At 42.8% G+C, this 23849-nt stretch overlaps 1 protein-coding gene across 2 annotated transcripts in view; it reads left to right on the top strand.

Annotated features, from left to right (window-relative positions):
* VEPH1 (ventricular zone expressed PH domain containing 1) overlaps window positions 1-23849 on the top strand; it is a 194730-nt gene that overhangs the window by 80211 nt on the left and 90670 nt on the right. For both annotated transcript variants that reach the window (XM_054713669.1, XM_054713668.1), the window contains exon 6: window positions 7870-8090. In XM_054713669.1, coding sequence (XP_054569644.1) covers window positions 7870-8090 — 221 coding nt within the window. The remainder of the gene's footprint in view (window positions 1-7869; window positions 8091-23849) is intronic.

Below are 23849 nucleotides of genomic sequence, written 5' to 3'. Positions count from 1 at the left end.
GAAAGTTCAGCCGAGAAAAAGCACTATAATCAATTGGTGATGCTGCCGTGGGTGCCAGAGAGAGGAAGGTTGCAGCACACAGGGCTACACTAAACGGTCTTTTTCAGCCCAGGCCAAGTGGAAACAATCAGAATTCAGGCGGATCTTGATTCAGACTTGCTCTGTCACTGTGACTCTGTCACCTGTGTGACCTTGGTCAGGTGATTGGCCCTTTGACATCAGTACCCATCCTGATACTCATTTGCTAGGTTGTTGTGAGGATTAAGTGAGGAAGCATATGCCAAGTACCTGGCACACAGTGGGTGCTTAATAAAGGGAAATTATTGTCGTCATAACCAGGCACCCACACTTTCATGTTTGGCCACATTCTGAATTACATTATGTTATCCTGACAAAGAATAACAAAGGAGCTTCATGATATAAGAGTAGCGGTATTTTAAAAACAAATAAACTGATAAAAACGAATGGAGTGGCCAAGGCAATGTTGCAAGCATATACTCTAGTTCAAGGGTCAGTAAATGAATGCCCGTGGGCCAAATCCAGCCACACCTATTTATTGACTTATTGTCTGGAGCTGTTTTCCCACAGCAAAGACCATTTAGCTCACCGAGCCAAAAATATTCACTGTCTGGTCCTTTACAGAAAATGTTTGCTGACCCTTGATTTTAATTCATCAGTTCTCAGTGTGGTCCATGAACTCCTGGGGTCATTAGGGGTTCTGTTTTCACAATAACACCCATACATCAGTGACTCTTTTCACTGTGTTAACATTTGCACTGAAAGGACAAAAGCAACAATGAGTAAAGATGCTGGTGCCTTAGCACAAATCAAGGCAGTGGCACCAAACTGTACTCATGGCTGTATTCTTCCCCACCACATACTTGCAGAAAAAAGAAAAAAAACTTAGGGTTTCTCAGCCTTGGTTGGGCGGGGAGGGGATGTTTAGCAGTATCTCTGACCTCTACCCACTAGATACCTACTGCCAGCACTTTCTCCCTTTCCCCAGCTGTACCAACTGAAAATGTCTCCAGAAATACTTCTTAAACTTCTCAGTATTAACTTCACATATGATAAATATGAATAGGTATACTTCAGATAAACAGAAACTTTTTGAGGGTCTTCTATAGAGAGTAAATGGGGTCCTGCGATCAAATAGTTTGAGAACTGCTGGTCTTTTTTGTATTTACAGAGTATCCTATATAATAAAAGACTAATATGCAAATTGTCCCCGCGAGAGTTCGACCGCTCGCTATGATGTGCACTGACCATCAGGGGGCGGCATGGAACATGGTGGGCTTCAGCGATGCGGCACCAGCAGCAGGCGCTCAGGTGCCAGGCACCTGCAAGGAGCCTGCCCTATACTCGCACAGCCTCTTCCGGGTGAGCCGGGCCACAGCCGCCAGGACCGCATGGGCCAGTTGGGCTCCCCATGGGTTCACACAGGAGCCAGTCTGCAAGGCCGACTGGGAGAGAGCGCACTGCCCACCTGGCTTCCATGTGGCTCTGCTGGGTGGCCCAGAGGCCCATGCTGTGCCCTGGCCTGCAGCCATGCTCACTGCATCTCCATGTGGGAACTCGGGCACTAAGACTCAGGTGGAGGGGAGCGCTTGGGGCCTGGGGGCCCAGATGCTGCCCAGGGCCCAAGAAATCAGCTGGGACATGCCCTTCCACACCAGACACTCATGCTTTTGATCATCAGCCAGGAATAGGGACCGCACCCGTGCACAAATTTTGTGCACCAGGCCTCTAGTTTTATAATGTTTATATTACTAAATCAAAAACAATCAAATGAAAGGACCACATAACTGATAATGAACAAGAAAAAAGGAGTGGAAAAATATGAGCATGGGTGAGTTTAGAATTTTTGACAGGAGGTGCTGGGGTATATAGCCAATGAGGACACAGCTATAGAGACAGAGAGGGCAATGTGACCTTGAGCAAGTTGATTTTCTATTTGTGCCTCAGTTTCCCCCTTGTGAAATGGCACTGATCACAGGATTTACCTCATAGTATTATTGGGAGAAATATGGAAATAAATATATTTTTTATTTAATTCTTTATAGTTTAAAGTATTATATATGTCTCTGACTTTTCCCTGATTGACCTCTCCCTGATTGTTCCCACCCCCCACCACATGCCCTCACCCCCTACTGTCTGTGTCCATGGGTTATGCTTATATGCATGCATACAAGTCCTTTGGTTGATCTCTTATTCCCCCACAACCCCTCCCCCCCGGCCTTCCCTCTGAGATTGGATGGTCTGTTTGATGCTTCTATGTCTCTGGATCTATTTTAGTTCATCAGTTTATGTTCTTCATTATATTCCACAAATGAGTGAGATCATGTGGTATTTGTCTTTCTCCAACTGGCTTATTTCATTTAGCATAATGCTCTCCAGATCCATCTATGCTGTTGCAAACGGTAAGAGTTCCTTCTTTTTTACAGCAGCATAGTATTCCATTGTGTAGCTGTATCGCAGTTTTCTAATCCACTCATCTACTGATGGGCACTTAGGTTGTTTCCAAATCTTAGCTATTGCAGATTGTGCTGCTATGAACACAGGGGTGCATATATCATTTCTGATGGGTATTTCTGGTTTCTTGGGATATATTCCTAGAAGTGGAATTACTGGGTCAAATGGGAGTTCCATTTTTAATTTTTTGAGGAAACTCCAATCTGTTTTCCACAGTGGCTGCACCAGTCTGCATTCCCACCAGTAGTCACAAGGGTTCCTTTTTCTCCACATCCTCTCCAGCACTTGTCATTTGTTGATTTGTTGATGATAGCCATTCTGACAGGTATGAGATGGTACCTCACTGTCATTTTGATTTGCATCTCTCGGATGATTAGTGACTTTGAGCATGTTTTCATATGTCTCTTGGCCTTCTGTATGTCCTCTTTTAAAAGAGGTCTATTTAGGTCCTTTGCATTTTTAAAACATATAGAATAGACTTGTCACTTAGATTAAGTGCCCTCTATAGACTAGCTATTATTATTTTAATAATAAATAATCAATTTATGTCAGAAGAGATGAGGCTAGGTCTGCAATTAAGGTATACTCCCCTAGGTGGTTTGGCTCAGTGGATAGACCATCAACTTGGGAATGAAGGGTATTGGGTTCAATTCCAGTCAAGGGCACATGCCCAATTTTGAACTTGATCTCCAGTGGGGGCATGCAGGAGGCAGCCAATCAGTGATTCTCTCTCATCATTGATGTTTCTATCTCTCTCTCCTTCTCCCTCCCTCTCTGACCCTGTCCCCACAATGAGGTGACTGAAAGCAGAAAAAATGCAATCACTGGCTCCTGAGACAAAATATTATGGAGCCAAGAAAGAAATCAGAATCTCCTAACCCCTTTCTTACCCTAACATCACACTTTCTAATCCCAAATTATATCTGTTACTCCTGAGAGGTACATGGACATGTTCCAAGGTTTCAGAACAAACCATGTGAAGTTGGCTTGGTTTCATATGTTAGTTCCAGAGCCATGATTTTTCTTGTTCCTGCACTGTGATTAATTTTCCCTTCAGCTCAATTTGCCTGCCAGAAGATCATTCAGAATTATGTTGTTTTCAGCAAATACTCACACAGCCATCTTCACCTTTAGGAAGACAAATGCTCTAAAGAAAGGGCTTGCTAATTTTTATAATGAAAAGAATTCTTTATTATTTTAAATCCTCACCCAAGGATATGTTTAGAGAAAGAAATGGAGAGAGAGAGAAAGAGAGAATGATCTATTGCCTCCTGTACACATCCAGAGTGGAGGATCAAACCCCAAACCTAGGTATGTGTCCTGACCTGCAATCAAACCCACAACCTTTTGGTGTACAGGACGATGCTCCAACCTATTAAGCCACCAGGCCAGGGTGAGAATTCTTAATGAAATTATAGGGACACTTAGATAAGCACATAAAATGTGGCATAAAAAAATTGCTAAAGAGAAATCTGAATCAGAAGCTGAGGAAGTTACTTGAAATTTGAAATTACATTCTCAGTAGGAAAATGGCACATCTCCAGTGTCCCAGTTCTTACATCTCCTGACCTCCCTGTATCGACCAGGGTGACTTTTACTGTAATTCTCTGTGGTTACTGAGAATGTTGGGTTTAGATTTGGTTCTTATAAGTGTATTTCTAAGAGCACATGATCTCACTCATCTAGGGGAAATGATGAACAACATAGACTGATGAACAAGAACAGACCCAGAAACAAGGAGGAATGGATCAGACTGTCGGGCCTCAGAGGGAGGGTAGGGGAGGGTGGGGATATAGGGGAGAGATCAACCAAAGGACTTGTGTGCATGCATATGAGCCTAACCAGTGGTTAAGGACAACAGGGGGGTGGGGGCATGCATGGGGAGGGGTGTGGGATGGGAATGGGGGATGAGGACAAATAAGTGATACCTTAATCAATAAAGAAATTTTAAAAAATAAAAAATAAATAAATAAAAGCTTGTTGAATTCAAGTGTCGCCTTCTCTGTGAGATCTGACCTGGTGACACTATTTAACACTGACACCTTCCCTGCCCCATCTTTTTTTGAGGCACACTTCTCCATCCAACACACTATATATTTTACATATGCATTTTGTTTATTATCTGTTGCCTCATTATCATGGCAGGTCTTTTCTTCAATTCTGTGTTCCTAGCTTCTATAATAGGGCCTAGCACTTGGTAGGGACCCATCCAGCTTTTGCCTTTAAATGGGGAATGGAAAATGTCCCTGAGATGCATTGCATACTATGAATTCACATTCGGAGCCCTTGCATGCATGAAAGACTCTATGTTGCAATATATATATACTAGGAGCCCAGTGTGTGATTCGAAATTGTGCGGCACAGCCCACCCTCGAGTTGCCGGTCCGGCCCTGCCTCCCTCTCTGGCCCTTGAAGCAGCTATGACCACTGCTAATCAGGCACCTCCCACAGCGCAGGTGTGCAGAGGCCCCTGCTGCCCCACCCCAACTCTGTGTGCGCAACCTCCTGTCTGGTCGACATGTTATGGTGTCCCAGTTAATTAGCATATTTCTCATATATATACATATATATATATATATATATATATATATATATATACACACATATATACATACATATAGACACACATATGTGTGTGTGTGTGTATATATATATGTATATATACACACACACACATATATATATATATACACACACACACATATATATATATATATACACACACACATATATATATGAACATATATATATACACATATATATATATATCTATATATATATATACATATATATATAGATACATATATATATATGTGTGTACACATATATATATGTATATATATATATATATATATATATATAGATACATATATATGTGTGTGTATATATATATATATGAACATCTAAGTGTCTTTCTGTAACCTGGCAATTGTATGAGTCAAAAATAGAAAATGGGCTGGCAGGAACTTGTTCCAATGGTCTTATTTTTTATTTATCTAATATTTTAATCCTTTAATGAGTACATATCTCTTCAATTAGCTGTCAAGCTGTGTATTCCCCAAAATATGTGTTCCATCCAGTGCAATTGTACATAGAATCTTTGAAAATAAAGTTAAGTATTAAAGAGTAGAGAACTTCACTACTTAAATCTGTTCTGTAATAAATATTTCTTGTAAAGCACAGATTCCTTTGCAACAACATGCTTTATTTGTCAGGTCATATTTTGGCATGTGAGATTGCGTCAAATAATGAACCGAGACATACACACTGGATGTAGACTCTACAGGCTCAGTTCTGTGCCAGGCAGATGACTGATATATGAGAAGTAGCCCCTTTAGGAGACTTGACTGGTACATGTAACCACTAGAGAATTATAAATGAAAGGGGGATTGTGGGTCTCTTAAAGGCAGAGACCAATTCATCTTTGTCATCTAGAATCTAGCACAAGCATATGTAGGCATGTAATACCTATTTGGTAGCTAAATAAGAGCAAGAATAAAGAAATGATCAAGTGCTAAACAAGATTTTAAAAAATAATCTATAATACAGTGAAAATTCAGACAGAAATGGGCACAGTGGAGAGCTTCATGGTGGAGACAAGATTTATATCTTGAAAGAAATTAAGGCATCAAATGCTAGAACAAGGGGTAAAAGGGAGTTCCAGGTTAGAAGAGTAATTTCGACCTTTACATTTATCACTTGGGATTTTGAGCATCAACTTCCAATGTATATACTTATTTATAATTATACATATTTTCTATTACGCTAACATTATAAAAATATTGAATACATAAAAATAAGATTTTAAAAGAGGGATTAAAAATGAAATAAGCCATATTTAAAATTATTTTTACTTTTTAATGGTATATCATTATTTATGTTGGGTGCACATTTGCATTTCAAGTAACTTTCTTGATAATTAAAAAAAAATTTGGATAAGTTCTAGTCATGTTGGGTAAAATTATGGCACCTCCTACTATGGCTGCTGAGGAGTTTTGATAGGTATAGGAAACATGTCAGCTAAGCCATTTTCTTGTTATTCACTCATGCCTGCATTGTTCACATCATTGTTCATCTTCAGTTTCTTTTAAATCATTTGTGAAAGTTAACTTGATTAAAACTAAGTAATACAATATACTTGTTTGAGCAGGCACATGCACTATGGAACATATTGAAAGATACCCTAAGTAAACAAATGAGTGAACGTATCGTGTGGAGAGGAGGTAAACTTTGGACACCGGTTTGATACAAGGCAGATGGCTGGATCCAGGATTGACCAGGCCTCTCCTGTGCAGGTAGAATTAGTGAGGCACAGACTTGGAGAGTGGCCAGAGAAAGTCACAAACTTGGGAAAAGTAGATGTGTGAGGTCAGATTAGTAATGGTGGTTGAGAGATGTAGACTGGGTGAGATAGGTCAATGAGACTATTTACCTATTTATAAGAAAGGAGTAACAGAAAAAAAAGTTTTATTTTAAAAAAGTTTTCCTGAAAATCAGGAAAAAAGTAAAACTTCAAAGAAGCCAATTCAGAGGCACTCTGAACGAAACACTGTTTAGCTTCAGCTAGCTCTCTAAGTAAACTCCCATAGTACTGCCATCTGCAGGTCCCGGGACTCTTAAAATATAGACCTTTGTTCTTCATTGTTCTTCCTCATCCCCTCCCCTCAGATTTGTTGAGGTGTAATTGACAAGTTAAATTATAAGATATTTAAAGTGTATAATGTGATGACTTGATATACATATACATTGTGAAAGGATTCCCCCATTGAGTTAATTAACACATCCATCACCTCACATATTTTAGCAAACTTCAATTACACAGTACAATGTTATCAGCTGTAGTCACCGTGTTATACATGAGGTCCTCAGATTTTATAATCTTATAACTAAACATTTGTACCCTTTTATGCTCCCTATTTTCCCCTTCCCCCATCCACTGGCAACCTCTTTTCTCGTCTCAGTTTGTATGAGTGTTTGTTTGTTTCAGATTCCACATAAAACTAATACCATGCAGTATTTGTCTTTCTCTGTCTGGCTTATTTCAGTTGGCACACTGTCCTCCAGTTTCATCCATGTTAATACAAATGGCAGGATTCCCTTATTTTTTATGGCTGAATAATATTCTATTGCATTTTCTTTAACCATTCATTTGTCAATGGACACTTGTTTCCATGTCTTAGATATTATGAATGATGCTGCAATGAATATGGGAGTGCAGCTATCCCTTCAAGATAATGATTTCATTTCTTTTGGGTATATTCCCAGAAGTGGGATTGGTGGATCATATGGTAGCTCTATTTTTAATTTCTTGAGGAACCTCCATACTGGTTTTCATAGTGGCTGTCCTAGTTTACATTCCCACCAACACCTGTACATGTTCTTTGTTGTTCTTGGCAGGAGAGAGCCAGGAGCTGCCTGCCATTTCTGGTGAGTCAGCTGGCCAACATGGAACACTCCTTTCACCATATCCTCCTGCTGGAGATTAAGAGCATCACAGACACATTCTCCTCCCTCCTGGGCCCTCAGAGCAGAGACATCTTCCGCATGAGCAACAGCTTCACTGCCATTGCCAAGCTCCTTACCCGACAACTGGAAACCACCAAGCCCCAAAGTGGCAGGTGAGCGGGGATTACTGTGGACTCGGGAATCTGTCGAGAACCCATAAAGGCAGAGCACAGGCAGCTACACTTTCTTTTGTAGGCATTAAACTTCCCAAAGAAAGCCCAACCCACTACCTCAACCTGGAGTAACTTCTAAATAAATTATGACACTTACCAGAACTTTTTCTAAATATAGGGTACTCTCAAACACCATCCCTCAAGGGGTTCACAGTCAGAATATGTGACAGGGTTTTCACAGAAGTGCATACCATGAACTAGGGAGCATGAGACACATACTGACCAACAGCCAGGCAATTAAAGAGTGTTTCACAGAGAAGGTGAAATTTAAGTTCATTCCATATTTATCGAGAAGTGTCCATGTGCCAAGCATCTGTGTAGGTACTACAGCAAGTTATACAGGATGAATAATAAGAGTAGAAAGGACAGTGCAAATAGAAAGGACACTCCTCACATGCAAGGATATAAGAGCTCAAGAGTGTGTGAGCTGGACTAAGGAAAAGCAGTTGATTCAGTGTGGCAGGTTCAAGGTCATCAGTGTAGGGTATTAGACTAAGCCGAAAAGTTAGGTCAGAGGCAGGTTATCAGAGGTCTTACACGCTGCATCAAGGGGTTTGTCCTGTAAGCAACGTGGAAGCTTGGGAAGATTTTAATCCAGGGAATGACCATATAGTAGGCACTCAATAAATATTTTCTCACCAAAGGACTAGATGAATGAGGAAGTGGCTAATGTTATGGAGCACTGAATGGATTTGGCAAGAGCAGCAGGCTGGCCAGAGAGAGAGCGACCAGGATGTTAGTGCTGAAACCTTAACAATAGGCTCCTTCAATTGTGGTGAGTGGTGGGGAATTTAAGAAGTTGGGGCAGATCATTATAATGAGAGAGAGCTCAGGATTATGAGGAATTGATCACTAGTAGGAGGTGTGGTGAGGAGAAGGGGAGAAGAGTGGATGAAAACCCAGAGATTCTAGTTTGAGTGACTGAATACACATGGAAGATGATGCTGATAACTAAGAAAAGAGGTAGCAAGAGGGAAGCCGATCTAGAAGGGTCTCTTCACCCATTCTACAACAGAGAGTATAATCTGGCCAAAGCGGTCATCAAGGTCAACAACCACTGTTCATCTAAGGAAGACAAATTGCAAGTGCTCTTTTCTATTAACACCATAGTTTTGGTTGTGCATATGAAAATCTGTTGTTACCTGGTTCAATATATAAATGTCTATATACCAGGGCTTCTGGTATGATTAAAATTTGGACTAGATAATACTTGTTTGTGAAGCTGTCCTGTGAATTATAGAATATTTGCCAGCAACCCTGGACTCTACCCACTAGGTGCTAATAGCAACCCTCTCTTTCAGTTATGACAACCACAAACGTCTCCAGACATTAATAAATCACCCCTAGTTGGAAACCACTGCTATCTATATATTCCATTCAAAAATGGCATTTTCACAGACCTATGACCTGCCTAGCAACAGCCCAAACACAGCAGCATCCAAGAAATCCAGGGCCAGCATCATGAAGGAGTGATTTGTCATTTATGTGCAAACACAAAGTCACTGCTGGCCAATGTCCATGGGGTGGTTTCGGAAATTTTGTTTAGAGCTTCTACAGCTGGTGCTTGGGGGAGCCATTTTGTATTCTGCCCACAGCCAGCCTGCTATTTCTTCTTCCCAGCGATGACTAACATCTGGATCCGATGTGAGCGCATAGGCACATGTTCTGGCCAGCCGCTCATCCGTTCTCTATTGCCTCTACAAATGCAAAGTTGCAAGAGGCCAACTGACATCTGTGAGATTATATGTGTGAAAAAAGGTTTATATAAAGGGAAGACATGTTATACAAGGGTATTACATTAGGCATTCTAACAGATAAATTGATCCTTAATAAGTAAGTCCAATCCCATAAGCAATAAACAATTTCCCCATGAAAAGAAGAATTTAGCAGGTATGTAGATAGGGGGAAAACATAAAGTCTCACTATCAAAATGAGTCTTCATGTATGAGAACGCATTGAAGTTTCCCTTTATTATTTCTCTGAGAAAAAAGAAAAAAGCAAAGAGGATAATTAAATGTGAAGAGATAAAAGGTCACTAGTCACCTCACGTACTACCACCATTGCCATCGCCACCACCTCTTCAATTCAAAATACTTCACCCAGTTCAACCTTCTCTGTCAATCTCCTTCTAATCGATTATAATTATTCGGTGGGAACTTTAAAACGCTGATGTGGACAGCCAGCCTTTTGTGGTAACCGCTCATCCTCTCTGGGATGGTTGCTAAGGCTTCTCTCCCAACATCTTTTCCCTGAATAGCCTTCATTGTGACCATGTAACTTCAGAAATTTTAATCTGTGCCCCCCAAAAGCAGAAAGGTCGACGCTTTTGTCTAAAGCATCCAGCAAAGTCTGATCCTTACAATTGGAGGGGAAATGAATAAATGAAGAGAGCTTGAAAGAAAATTAAAGATGATAAAATTCAAAACATATGTCATCTAATTTACAAATCTGACACATAGCCCAGCAGGCCAGATTTTAGACTTCAGGCCAAAGCTATCAGATAATGAAAAGAAAAACAATTAGCATCCTAGAGAGAAGGAAAACCTAAAGCAGACGGGAGCCTTCTTTGTGCAGAATGACTCTGAATTAACGGGGTGAGCTTTATTAGATGCATCAGGTAAGCACACTGGCACCTTTCTTGTTCCTGTGTTTTAGAAAAAAATGTTTACATCTAAATAATAAAACAACAAAGGCTAACGAACAGGACAGCTAAGCAGAGTTTAGATTTTGAAATTAATTCTAGGGATGCAGAAGGGGGATAACAGCAACTGTGGATTGGAAAAGAGAAGGAGTTAAGATAGGGGGAAAGGTGTGTGAGCCTTTGAACCACTATCCATTGTGTGAGCCACTATCCGTTGAACCATTTGCCTGCCAGGACCTGGGGGAAGCTGGGGAAGGAGACTTCCAACAACTGTGCACTGGCTGAGAAGCCATTGATCAGAGACTCAAAGGTGCCTTTGCCAAAGGCATGTGGCACCAGGGAGACTGCTCTAATCAGGCACATTCAGAGTTGGGGACAGTTTGTCACAGGTGGTCTTAGTAGGAGGTTCAGCTCAGGCCCCAATTGGGGATGGAAACTTTGAGGGATGAAAATTGTGGAAAGAAAATTGGGGTTGGAAGTAAATGGGAGTAATGAGAAAAGGTAGGGAGGAAGGAGGGCAATGGGAAAATTCAATGAGGCAGGTTCAAGGTCATCAATGTAGGGTATTAGACTAAGCCGAAGGGGAAAGCAGAGGGAAGGGAGATAGAGCACCTGCACAGCTCCAAGTCCAGGGCCAAGGTGGGGACCTGAGGGGCAGGGGTGACAGTTCCCTCAGATCCATCTTTCAAACCCTAGCCAAAGTCATCAAAGCCATGGTGGGGGAATGGGGGGAAGTTGTTTATAAGAACAGTTTTAACAAAAGTGTGTGATTAAAACTTTCCCAAACCTCTTGCTTGGTTAAATGGGTGGTATGTTCTTTTGTTGTTTTGGTGGTGATGGTGGTAGTAGTGGTGAGATTTTGTGTTTATTTTTGTTCTGCTTTTAAGAGTTAGGCCTGGAAAACATTTTAAAAAGGAGAATGAAAGGTAAATTATAGACAAAACCAGTTGGATAGGTGTATTTCTGACTTAGGTATAAATGGAAAGAGATGGCAGATGGAAGGGGAAAAAATAGAACATTGTATGGCCCTAGCAGGGTGGCTCAGTTGGTTGGAGCATCATCCCATAAAGGTTGTGGGTTTTATTCCCAGTCAAGTCACATGCCTAAGTTGCAGATTCAATAGCAACCCATCAATGTTTCTCTTTCTCTCTCCCTTCCTCTCTCTCTAAAAAAAAAAATCAATAAAAATATATCATCAGGTGAAGATTACAAAAACACACATTGTGTGTGGGAGAATGAATGATAAATAGAATTCGGAGAGCATGTTCACAGTAGAATGGCTCCAGGAAATCTGCCTCCTTGGAATGGCCCCAGAGTTTTGGTTTATCCTAAATTTCATGCAATGAACATCAAAGAGTTGGATGACAAAGGAGAGCCAGGAATTTGAGTCAGTCTATGGCCCTAATGTATAGACAAGTAACATGACCTGCAAAGACCCTTTTCAAACTCTGAGACCCTTTGCAACCTGTCATTCCAGAGTTCCCATCTTGACATCCTGGTAGTCACATATGAACCTAACCCTGGGTCATATACAGTCTCTGAAGGCATTGCCCGGGAGCTTAAGCATGATGCCTCTGTACTGAGTCCACAATAGAGATTGTAGAGAGCAGGGAGCTAAGTTCTCTACAATTTTTCAAGGAAGGCTGTGTCTATAGGTTTGATTAGCTCTTACTGTTCATGGAGGGGAGAGGGCCTCAGCTCTCCCTATTGCTTACAGGGGGGTGGGTTTTCTTGCAATATCCTGAGAAAAGGAATTTTCGGAGACTCACACAGGGAGAATGAGATATGATGAAAACGTTATTTCCGTGGAATTACACCACTGGGCTTCCAAAGTTCTGTTTCCCTTAGTCCAGTCATAGAAAAAAAGTAGCTGGGGCTTCAGTAGAGCTAAAACAGAGCCAGTGACCAGCGTTTCTTTCCATTCCATTGCAGCCGGGTCCAGTCCAGCGTCAGGCTAGCTGAGCTTGTGTTTCCCACAGCAGTCCGTTTGTCCATTCTGCATGGCTGAGGGCCTTTCAGGCATATGCTTGGAAGCAGGACCAACAGAGCCCTGAGAGCCAAGAGTCACCAAGAGCCAAGGGAGCGAACTCCTTTGTTTGGTAGATTAAGTGTTCTCAAATGTTCGCATGCTTTCAGTGGCCACGCCCATTCTGGTCGAAGATCTCTGTCCCCAAGTTTGACTGACAAGCAAGTACCTTCCCTCTGTCATCCCAACTTTACTGGGCATGAGTCTATCGCCCCTTTGTGGGATCCCTTCCCCCAGTGTTTTGCGGGGGAAATGGGCCAGTGGTTCCCTGGGGAGTGCAAAGTTGCAGCGTCCTGGTGAAGCTGCCCAAATGACATGCCTACAGTGTCTGGCCTTCCCCTTCGCTGCATTTCTAATTACAATGGTATCATGACTACGTGACAGATTCTATGCTAGGGTCTTTTGCTGCCATATTGTTTAATCCTCACAGCAACAACGTCTTTAAATATGCAGTATGTAAGGATTTGACAGAGGCACAATGGAATAAATCTTGAGGATAGGCAAGAACAAAATAAAATTCACTACCCAGTTTCCCACCCCCTTCTAGGTCCATGACAATTCTTAGAACACTGTAGTGTAAATGCCCAGATACCAGCTCCCTTCATTTCTTTCTTCAATGTACTCCGATGGACCCCAAATTTTAGCGTAGATGAGAATTACAGTGTTCACAGCATATCATGGCGAATTCAAAGAAACGTAAAGGAATGTCAAGGGTGATTTTTGCCTTTTCCTTCCAAAAGCGGTACCTCAGTAACCTTTATCATTACCTTCTAGAATGCCCTTTTTGTGCCTCTCTTCCCATCGAAGGCTGCCCTTCTCCCAGACTCCAGTTTGGTTCCACTTCCCCATGAGGTCTTCCGCACTCACTCCTGCCCATGGAGACCTTCTGTCCTCGACCTACTGCAGCTCAAACAGCTTCTCCCCTTGTCCGCGCTCACAGTCCTGCCTTGAGTGTTAGGTGCCTTTCCTTGTGCCCCTCCAGTGTCCCCCAGACTTGAGAGCTAATATTCAGAACCTTTGCTCAACGGAAAGAAATACGGTATTTTTTGAAGTGTTTACGAGCCCTAGGCGGTTTGGCTAAGTGGATAGAGCATCAGGTTCAATTCTGGTCAAGGATCCTGGGTTCGATTCTGGTCAAGGTCACATATCTTGGTTGCCGGCTCTTCCCCAGCCTGGGCCCTGGTCAGGAGGCAACCAGTTGATGTGTTTCCTTCACATTAATGTTTCTCTCTGTTTTTCCCTCTCTCTTCCACTCTCTAACAATCAATGGAAAAATATCCTCAGATGAGGATTAACCAAAAAAAAAAAAAAAAGTGCTTACAAGAACTCCCACCATTTTAAGCGACGCATGTTTATACAAGGAGAAATTGATTCTTTGAGAGCAACCGTTGGCTCACAGAATGTACATGAGGAGGTTCAGGACCATAATTAAAAACATGTGATGTTCTGGTCAGCATTGCCCCCTGCTTAGAGAAAGCTAAATGTAATTGCACCCCACCAAAGTAACCAGGGTTTTAATAAAAAATAAGTATATCTTCCAAGCAAGAGAGGTCTTGTGCTAGTCACTTGTATAAAAGGAACATCATAACAGTTATTTGTGGCAGTAACTGTGGCTATTGTTATTTCTTCTTGCATCGAGAAGGAAGGAAGGCTCTTGGGTTTTTGCCCCTCTTCTCACTGAAGAGGTTAAGTCTGACATGTGGTACCATTTATGTTCCATCTGTTGCTCATTTACTCCACCATTTGTCCTTCCTTAAAGCAGCGTTTATGGTGATGTGAAGGTCTGTAAAGGTATTTCAGGAATTCGTTTATCAGCAAGAGATGTAGGTGGGAGACATCATTATCAGCTTTGGAGACAGTGAAGGAAGCCCAGGAAGTGTGAGGCCCCAGAAGGGCTGACTCTGCAAGTGTGGACAGAGAGGGCAGGGGCTGGGGGGCAGGGCCGCCCTGCCAGCACAATTACAGCTATGCCAGGGGAGCCAGGCCCCTCTCCTGTAACACAGCAGTGTTCAAAATACAAGATACACCAAAAAGGAAAACAGCTTTTCATCAAGCTCCATGGCTCGGTTTCCCATTACAAACAAGACAGGAACACCAAAGCTTTAGCCTGGAGGCAAGGAAAAAATGCGCTGTGAGCGAAGAGGGGAGAGCGACTTGACCCCTACAGCCCCGTGGGAGGGGTGACAGCTGAGGCTAAAACAGTTCTTACTTGACCCCATGACCTAGTTATTTGCTATTTTAGTTCCCCAAATGCTCCTTTTTGGTATCAATCATAATTGAACTTGGAGGTGGCTAGTTGCATGACATTTCCTGAGTTTTGAGCACCGTTTCAGTTTTGGTTAAAGGGGATGCCAAAATTCGTGTTTCAGATCACTGTGAAGGGTTTCACAATAATTAAATGTCAATTCTGTTCTCGTGACTGTTCCTATGGGACGTTAATAAGAGATACTAGGGTACAATAATTCTTGTTGGTTACTGCACTATCACCAATCCCATAATAAGTATTACTTATTCCTAGGCTAGATTCAGAGGCCATCTGAACTAAACACCTACTGAGAGGCAGTGGGAGAAGGGAGTGAAGTGAGTGAGCTCTGGAGGCAGGGTTTAATGCTGGGTTTACTAGCTGATCTTCAGTACGTTACTCAACATCTCTGTCCGTCAGCTTCTCCATCTGCCCCACTGGATCATGGGAGAAGTAATACATGTAGCCGACTAGAACAGAGAGTGCCTTGTGCTGAGGAAGCCCTCAGTAAACATTAACAGCAAAGGGTGTGTGTGTGGAGGGGGGAGAGACAACCGAAGGACTTGTATGCATGCATATAAGCACAACTAATGGACACAAGACACTGTGGGGGTGGGGGTGGGTTGAGGGCATGTGCCAGGGGGCAGGGGAGGCTGGGGGAAGGTCAATGGGGGGAAAAAAGGAGATATATGTATCACTATTTGTAATACTTTAAACAATAAAATAAAAATAAAAATTAACAGCATTAGTACTCTGTTCCAGGTGGGTATTAGAGTAGGTGATCTCACTTAGCATGTCCATTAGCATAGCTCGTGAGCTACATCTGCAAACTGTTCCTTACCAGCCCGCACCAAGGTTATTACAGAGACTGAAATTAAGAGTTTAGAACAGTGGTTCCCAATGTGGGGCACACGTCCCACAGGGGGGCAATTTGATTTGTAAGGGGGGCAATTTGAGAGTGAGTTATTAACAGTGAATTTTTGGCATTTCTTATGGTTCTAGGAGCCTCATATACAGTATATAAATATATATTGTGACATATTTATGCATTTCCGTTCTCTATTATATGTTTTGAAACTTTATTTGCTATTTTTTTATATCACTTCATATTATTATTATTTTTTAAACAATTTCTTAGTGATTTCTTCCTCAGTACTTTAACTGTCCTTTCATTCTTTTACTAGAGGCCCAGTGCATGACATTTGTGCCCTCGGGGTGGAGGGGTCACTCAGCCTGGCCTGCACCCTTTCACAGTCTGGGGGATGTCTGACTGACTGTGCAGGCCTGCTCCCTACCACTGTGATCGCTGAGCATCTGCCCCCTGGTGGTCAGTGTGCATCATAGTGACCAGTTGTTTCGCCGTTCGGTCAATTTGCATATTACCATTTTATTATATAGGATTTTTCTTTTTCATGGATGCCATGTTCTTTGGAAGCTTGTTTAGACCAAGTTAATGGCCTTTTAGGCTTCCTCCACATGAATGGGAGTTCACTTTTTGAATAATAAGAATTATAAGTCACAGGGGAGGGGGAGGCATCAGGATTTTAGAGATGCTTAGGTGGGGCATGGCCAAAAAAAGGTTGGGAACTACTGGCTTAGAACTTTTGTAGTAATTTGACATTGCTGCAACACCCAAATGCATGAATGGTGGGCTTATACCCTGTATGTCCTTATTTAATCCATTTCTCTGGTAATTTATTTTTACTGTATTTTACAAAAATATTGGTCTGTGACATATGAAAATTAAAAATAAAAAAGGGTGGTTTGAGAAGCATTGCATTAGATGCTCGATGCAGCTGAGCCTGGTCAGATCTCAGAACTAGCTATAATAACTAATATTTTACTCCCCAAAGTTTCCTTTGGGACCTAAAGAAAGAGACTTAATGAATGAAAGGTAATGAATACACATGTCAGCCATGATTTAGATGCAGCTATTGTGGGCTAGCTCAGCTGAGGAGAAACAGTTCTTAATGGTGTTCATATTTATCATTGGGCAAAAGGTGGACTTTGTATTAGCTGGGATGCTGAAGGCTGTTAGCTAGATTTTGTTGTAGGTAAAAGCTGAATTCTAGGTGGAGTAGGAATTGTCCCCATACACAGGGTTATGTGTAGAGTTCTAGCCCCAGCTCATTTATCAGTGAGTTTAATTAACTCTATTTCTCCATTTCTGAGTTTAACTCTATTTCTCCATAAAAAATAGCGTAGGACATGATGTTTGGGGTGGAGACTATGAAAGGATATAGCAAAAAGGAAAAGTTCACCATTTTCCTGCTCTTCCAGCCTCAAAAGCTGGAGAGTGACACGTGTTAACTTTTGTTCTCTCCATGGCAGATACCCCCTCCTTCATCCGCACTGCCAGACCCTGTCACCTGCTCATGTTCCCAGACTGTAAAGTTAGGCTAGAACGAGAGGAGTGTGTTGTTTTTACAGTTCTCACCCCTGATTCAAAGTGCGCTCATGACATTACCACTTCCCATTTACACCCCTTTACAGCTTGCAAGTGCTTTTGTGACTTGTGCCACATCCAGATGGCCATTCATTAGGATCCAGGAGCCTTCTGTTCAGGCTGCCGCTCATGCAGTCTGCCCATTCTAGTCTCAGGGGTCTCCACTGAAGACCCGGGGGACATCTGAACAGTATTTATCGGTGGCAAAAACTGACAAGGTACCTTCACCTAAAAATCGATAAGGACCTGAATGTCTTGCCCTAGCTGGTTTGGCTCAGTGGATAGAGCATCAGCCCATGGACTGAAGGGTTGCAGATTCAATTCTGGTCAAGGACACATACGTCAACTGTAGGTTCCAGCCCTGGCCCAAGTCAGAGCGCGTGCAGGAGGCAACCAATCGATGTGTCTCTCTCACATCAATGTTTCTCTCTCTCTGTCTCTCCCCCCTCCCTTCCACACTCTCTAAAAAAACAAACAAACAAAAAACAATAAAAAAATAAGAGGATTAACCAAAAAAGAAAAGACCTGAACATCTTGCAGATTACGAAACTATGGCCTGGGAACTGCATACAGTTTACCATGCACCAGCTCCAAACACTGCACACACTGTTCTCAGTCTCACCTCCCTGCAAAGTGAGTGAAAGAAACCCTTAGTTAGCTGCCTTGCTCCGCTTAAGATTCTGTATTCTCATGGTCTGGGCCAGTGTTTCTCAAACCTGCACCTGCCGGTGGGACCCCTGGGGATTCTGATTTGATAGGTCTGGGGCAGAGCCCCACATCTCCAACAACCTCCGTGGGGATGCTGATGTCCAGTGCCTCCACTTGAGAAGTGAGGGCAAGGGCTTTGCACTTTTTTTGCTCTTTTTTTAAAATAGGTTTTTATTGATTTTTAGAGAGAGGAAGGGCGAGGGATAGAGAGATAGAAACATCAATGAGAAAAACAACAACACATCATCGATCAGCTACCTCCTGCACACCCCCTACTGGGGATTGAGCCACAACCTGGGCATGTACCCTGACCAGGAATCAAAGCCACTGACCTCTTGGTTCATGGGTTGATGCTCAACCACTGAGCCACACGGGCTGGGCTTTTTGCTCATGCTTTTTCCACGTCCTATTCTCCGTCATGTTGGTTGGGATGAAAAGTGAGCAGCTGCATTTGAGTGGTCATTTCCTCTCTTTATGTTTGTAATTGCTCAGGATTCATACATGAAACACAGAAAAATTTAAATCAACTATTTCCACATCCCAGTTCTTGTATGTTCACCCAGCAGGGAGGACCCTCTCCGTTAGTCCACGCTCTGTGGGGTGCTGCAGTGGTAGGAGGAACCACAAAGTCCTCCCTGGCTTTGAGCAGAAGCAGCTCATCTTCCAGGCTTAGTTTCTCAAGTACAAGCTGCGGTCTTTTAGAGTCAGCCGTCCACACCCACACCGGGTAGCAGCCACCCGGGGTTTACCATTTGACTTTTTCATGCCCATTCTGTATGGGCTACATAGTCAAACCCATTACCTTACGTCACACTCTCAGCAATCTGGTGATGCAGTGTCATTAGTCCCATTTTAAATGACAATAATGACACATGGAGTCATAAAAAGACTTGCCACATCCCTGATAAACAGGATACTGGAGTCATGAACCCAGGTCTTTTCCCTGTAATGCCAGATTCGGTTTACTTCCTCACAATCTCCTCCTTTTGAAATCTCTTTTTAAAATCTTGTTCGGCCCGGCCAGTGTTGCTCAGTAGTTGAGCATCGACCTGTGAATCAAGAGGTCACGGTTCGATTCCCAGTTGGGGCACATGCCCAGGTTGTGGGCTCAGTCCCCAGTGTGGGGAGTGCAGGAAGCAGCCAATCAATGCTTCTCTCTCATCATCGATGTTTCTATCTCTTTTTCCCTCTCCCTTCCTCTCTGAAATCAATAAAAATATATATGTATTTTTTAAATCTTGTGTGAATGAAATAGACCCTAGCCATTTCATTTGAGCAGAGTTCTCCCAGTGGCATGACCACATTCTGGTCCCCATATACTTGGCTCCCGCTGATCTCTGCTCTTACCCACGAGCAGGTCCAAGGCAGAACAGAGTACCAAGAACTAGACTAACTCATCGTCCTTTCCCTTAGTAGTTGACTGTAGTGTAGTGGTCCGGCACCATTACTCATTGCAGTCCCCAAACAGATGGGGGTTTGTCTCTGTAATTCTTATGATGACCGATGACCCAAGAAATTGTTGAAGAGTCAGGAGCATAGCATCCCAAGAATTTAGGGATCTCATGTGGATTTTATCCATTATGTTCTCCTCCTATTCCTCTAACAAGCTTAACTCTACAAGAGTACACATCCTGGACAAGGGACCCTAAGCCAAGCTCTTCAAACATTAACTAATATGATTTTCCTTTGATTTAAGGAGCCAGGAAGACAGGCTGCCAATCTCTCCACACCTGCCAGCTTTATAGTCTCATCTCCCTGCGTAGTGAGAGCAGAAAGCTGCCCAAGGGCCAACTTGCTTCCAAGGGGAGTCCCGCTCCCACAGAGGGCGGTAATTAGGCCTCCCCTGGGCATCCCTAGAGGTATATTTTTTTAAAACTTTATTTTGGCAACAGAGACCAGAAATCATTCAGACTGGAAATCATCTGAGCCTCGTGTAATGTGGCGTGTTGAGTTAAAGCCAAGTTAATATTTAGGGGATTATAGAACTCTGACAAAGATTTCCGTAAAATTACCTCTGGAGTTAAAAGTGACAAATGGAAAGGAAATAACAACCCAGTCCACTGGCCCCCACCCCCAAACAGAAGACAATAAAGATTGTGTACAACAGAAAGTCTTTGTGGTGAGAATTCTACTCATCAGCCTCATATCTAGTTCTACATTTGGGATGTGTTTCCTCGTTCTAGAAGGAGTGCAGGCTTTATCTATGAAAAGGGTCTTTGTTTTTTAACAAATTTAAAAACCAAGAGGAACCCAGGCTAGTGTAGCTCAGTTGGCTAAGCGTCATCATGTGCACTGAAAGGTCGCTGGTTTGATTCCCGTTCAGGGCTCATGCCTGGATTGCGGGTTTGATGCCTGGTCAGGGTGCATGGGGGAGGCTGCAAATGGATGTTTCTCTCCCACATCCATGTTTCTCTCTCACATCAATGTTTCTTGCTCCCTTCCCCTCTTCCTTCCTTTTTCTCTAAAGTCAATAAAAACATATTAAAATTTAAAAAAAAAGAAAGCAAACCAAGAGAGGAACCAAAGAAGCAGTGAATGTTTGTCATAAACTCAATCTTTTATCTACCAATTCCTGATCAAACAATCTATTGGGATCATAACTTGCCCTAACTCCCTGCCAGGAAAACTGTGACAAGCCAGGTGGAATGATGGATGGCCAGTGATGGAAAGTTCTCTTTGGCCAATCTTGCAGCATTGGTTGCCTTGGTGACACTTTATTGCCACCCCCAGTCCCTTGACTCGTATGCTATACAATTTTTCAAGTCATGAAGACAATAAAGATTGCATATAGCAGAAAGTCTTTGTGGTGAGAATTCTACTCATCAGCTTCATATCTAGAGGTCACAGCCCTTTCCTGGCCCAGATATTTTAAAGTTGCTTGTTCACTCTTCGTGTTTGGCTCTTTGCAAATCTCTCTTTTTACTTCTATTTTGCCCCTCCTTTCCCTCCACATTTGATACTTATCAAATGGCATCAGCCCCTGTGGACCATGAAAAGTAGCCAACACCTCATGAGCATCTGGCAGAACTCAGGAGGTTGGGGGAAGCAAGCTGGATTCAGAAACCAAGGTGGCCTCACCTCATTTATTCAGGTACCCGTGTGTGCCAAGCACAGGGGAATGAAGACAAGCAGTACAGGTCCCTGGCCACCAAGCATCAGGGGTTTACCAGAATCAGGGGTGCCATATTTAACAAACACAAAATACAAGACAACAGTTAAATTTTAAAGAACAAACAATTTTTAGTATAAGTATAATCATTTTAGTATAGTATAATACATTTTTAGTATATCCCATTAGGGACATACTAAAAATTTTCAAAAAAAAAAATTGTTGTTTAGCTGAAATTCAAATTTGGCAGGACATCCTGTATTTTACCTGGCAATCCTACCCCAGGACACCTGCCCTTCCCCTCTTGGTGTTGGTGGACATCCAGGGATAACTCACAAGTTCTCTCATGCCCAAAGTCCCCTCGGAGGTAAATCTGAGGGAGATAGAAGTCATGCTCCCAACTGGGAGCCCTCTAACTCACTCAAGCCATGGTGCTTACTCACCAACTTCTGGTAGCCAGTTCCAGCATGTCATAATTGCTAGAGTTTCATCAAAGGTTGATGGAACTTGGGGACTCAGTAAGGGCTGAGTCACATATGTTATCACCTGTTGGGAATGGCTATAGGCATTTCCCCAAACCTGAAAAGGATGCATTAAAATGATTTTTTGCTGCCAGACAGCTCAGGGCATTTTAATCTACATGTTATTGCCTCCTACTGGCCAAACACCTGAACAGCTGTAGGCTATTCACCATTCTGACAATGGACTCTGTAGACGAAACCCTACCCTTTGAAGTGTATATCTTCACCTTGCCTTAGGACAATTTGTGATAATAAAAAGCAAGGGGTCCTGAGACAAAGTGAACTTAGCTTCTTTAGCTAGGCTCCTCTGACCCCCAATGCCTTTCAAAATTATCTTTCATCTCTGGACTCTTACTTAAGTTATACACAGCCTTTCTCCAGATTGCTGAACCCTTCTTAATGCAGGGACAAGAACCCCAGCAACCAACATAAGGTACCTGGAGATTGGGCAGAAAAAGGGAGCTGTAGGACCATCCTCTCCTAAAGTCTGATGCCATTGCATTCTCCAGAGACATCACTTTCCTCTGGGTTATGGAATATTGACCAGCCTGTGTTTCAGCCACTGATGTTCTCTTTATACATTAACACAAGGTATAGGCAGGGCAGATTAAATTCCAAGGAAATGACAGTAATAAAAACAATCCTATATAATAAAGAGGTAATATGCAAATGGTTATTACACCATGACACCTAACGACCCAACAGCAGGAGGGCAGGGCAGCGAGCTAGAAGCTGAGAGCTACAGGAGGGCAGGGCAGTGGGTGGAGAGCTACAGGAGGACGAGGCAAGCTACATGCGCAGAGAGATACGAGGGGTGGTGGGCCCAGCGGCGCCCTGAGGCAAGCGGCAGCGAGCTACTCTCGCATGGATTTGTGCGCTGGGCTACTAGTTAATTATAATAATATAACCTAACGTCTATTGACTGCCTGTTATGTGCTAGGAGCAGCACTTCACCCTGGTTCTGTCATTTCATCTTCCCAACAACCCTATGAGTTCAGTAAAGTATGGATCCCCTTCCATAGATGGGAAAATGAATATAAAGAGTACAATGAATAAAAGAAAAATCTCCATAAGTAAAAAAAATTTATTTTTAAAAAATCAGAAACTGATCCAATAAAATTATCTAAGATGATTTACTATAACCATGTGAGATTTGATGTTTTGGGGGGAATGCTACTTTTTTCATGCAGCCTCAAAGGAACAAGAAGAGACTTTATTTAGGGGAGGGCAGATCAACCAGAATAAGAGAAGGGCTAGGGAGAGAGGAGCAGAGGAGCTGAGCAGGGAAGAGAGCTGGCCAGGGCTCTGCAGGCCTCACCTCCCACCTCCAGCACAGGCACTGCAGTGACACACAGGTGAAACAGTGGCCCCTCTCAGCTGGGATGGCACTAAGTGGCCCTGAGGCCAGAGGTTGCCTGGCTATCGGGGCTCCAGCTTTTAGGCATGGCTGCCGGCCACCAGTTCAGCTCTTGTCCCTGACTAGTGCTGCAGGAGCCGTCTTTAGACAGAGCTCAGGAAGCTGGCAGAGGGTCCCCACCGCTTGATTCTCCTGAGCCCAAGAAGGCTTGGGAAGAAGATGGCAAGGAAGAGGAACTGGAGTCTAAAACCTTCCTCCCTGCCTACCTGGGGCGGTAGGAAGAAACAGTAGAGGCCTCTGACTTCAGGCCTGCTCGGACTACAACAACCATAGGTACAATCACTATCACTGGGACCATTCACAGCCACTGGAACCGGAGTTGTGTGTGTGTGTGTGTGTGTGTGTGTGTGTGTGTGTAGCAGGGGAACCTGTGCCTTGGTAGGGAGGAAGCCAGGAGACTAATGGTCCCGACCCATCTTCTTCCATCTAATATCCTGCTGGTGCTTTCCATTAGCCAAACCCAACAAAAACAACCCCCCCATAAAAGCTATTATGTACAAAGAAAAAGCGAGTAAATTTATGAGAAATTATTTCTTTAAGAACTCACATATTTTGAGAATTAAAAATGTATATAATGCTCAATATCTGA

This window comes from Eptesicus fuscus, chromosome 3 (genome assembly GCF_027574615.1).
Source record: "Eptesicus fuscus isolate TK198812 chromosome 3, DD_ASM_mEF_20220401, whole genome shotgun sequence".
NCBI classification, from domain to species: domain Eukaryota; kingdom Metazoa; phylum Chordata; class Mammalia; order Chiroptera; family Vespertilionidae; genus Eptesicus; species Eptesicus fuscus.
This window is presented reverse-complemented; position numbering and strand designations above follow the sequence as displayed.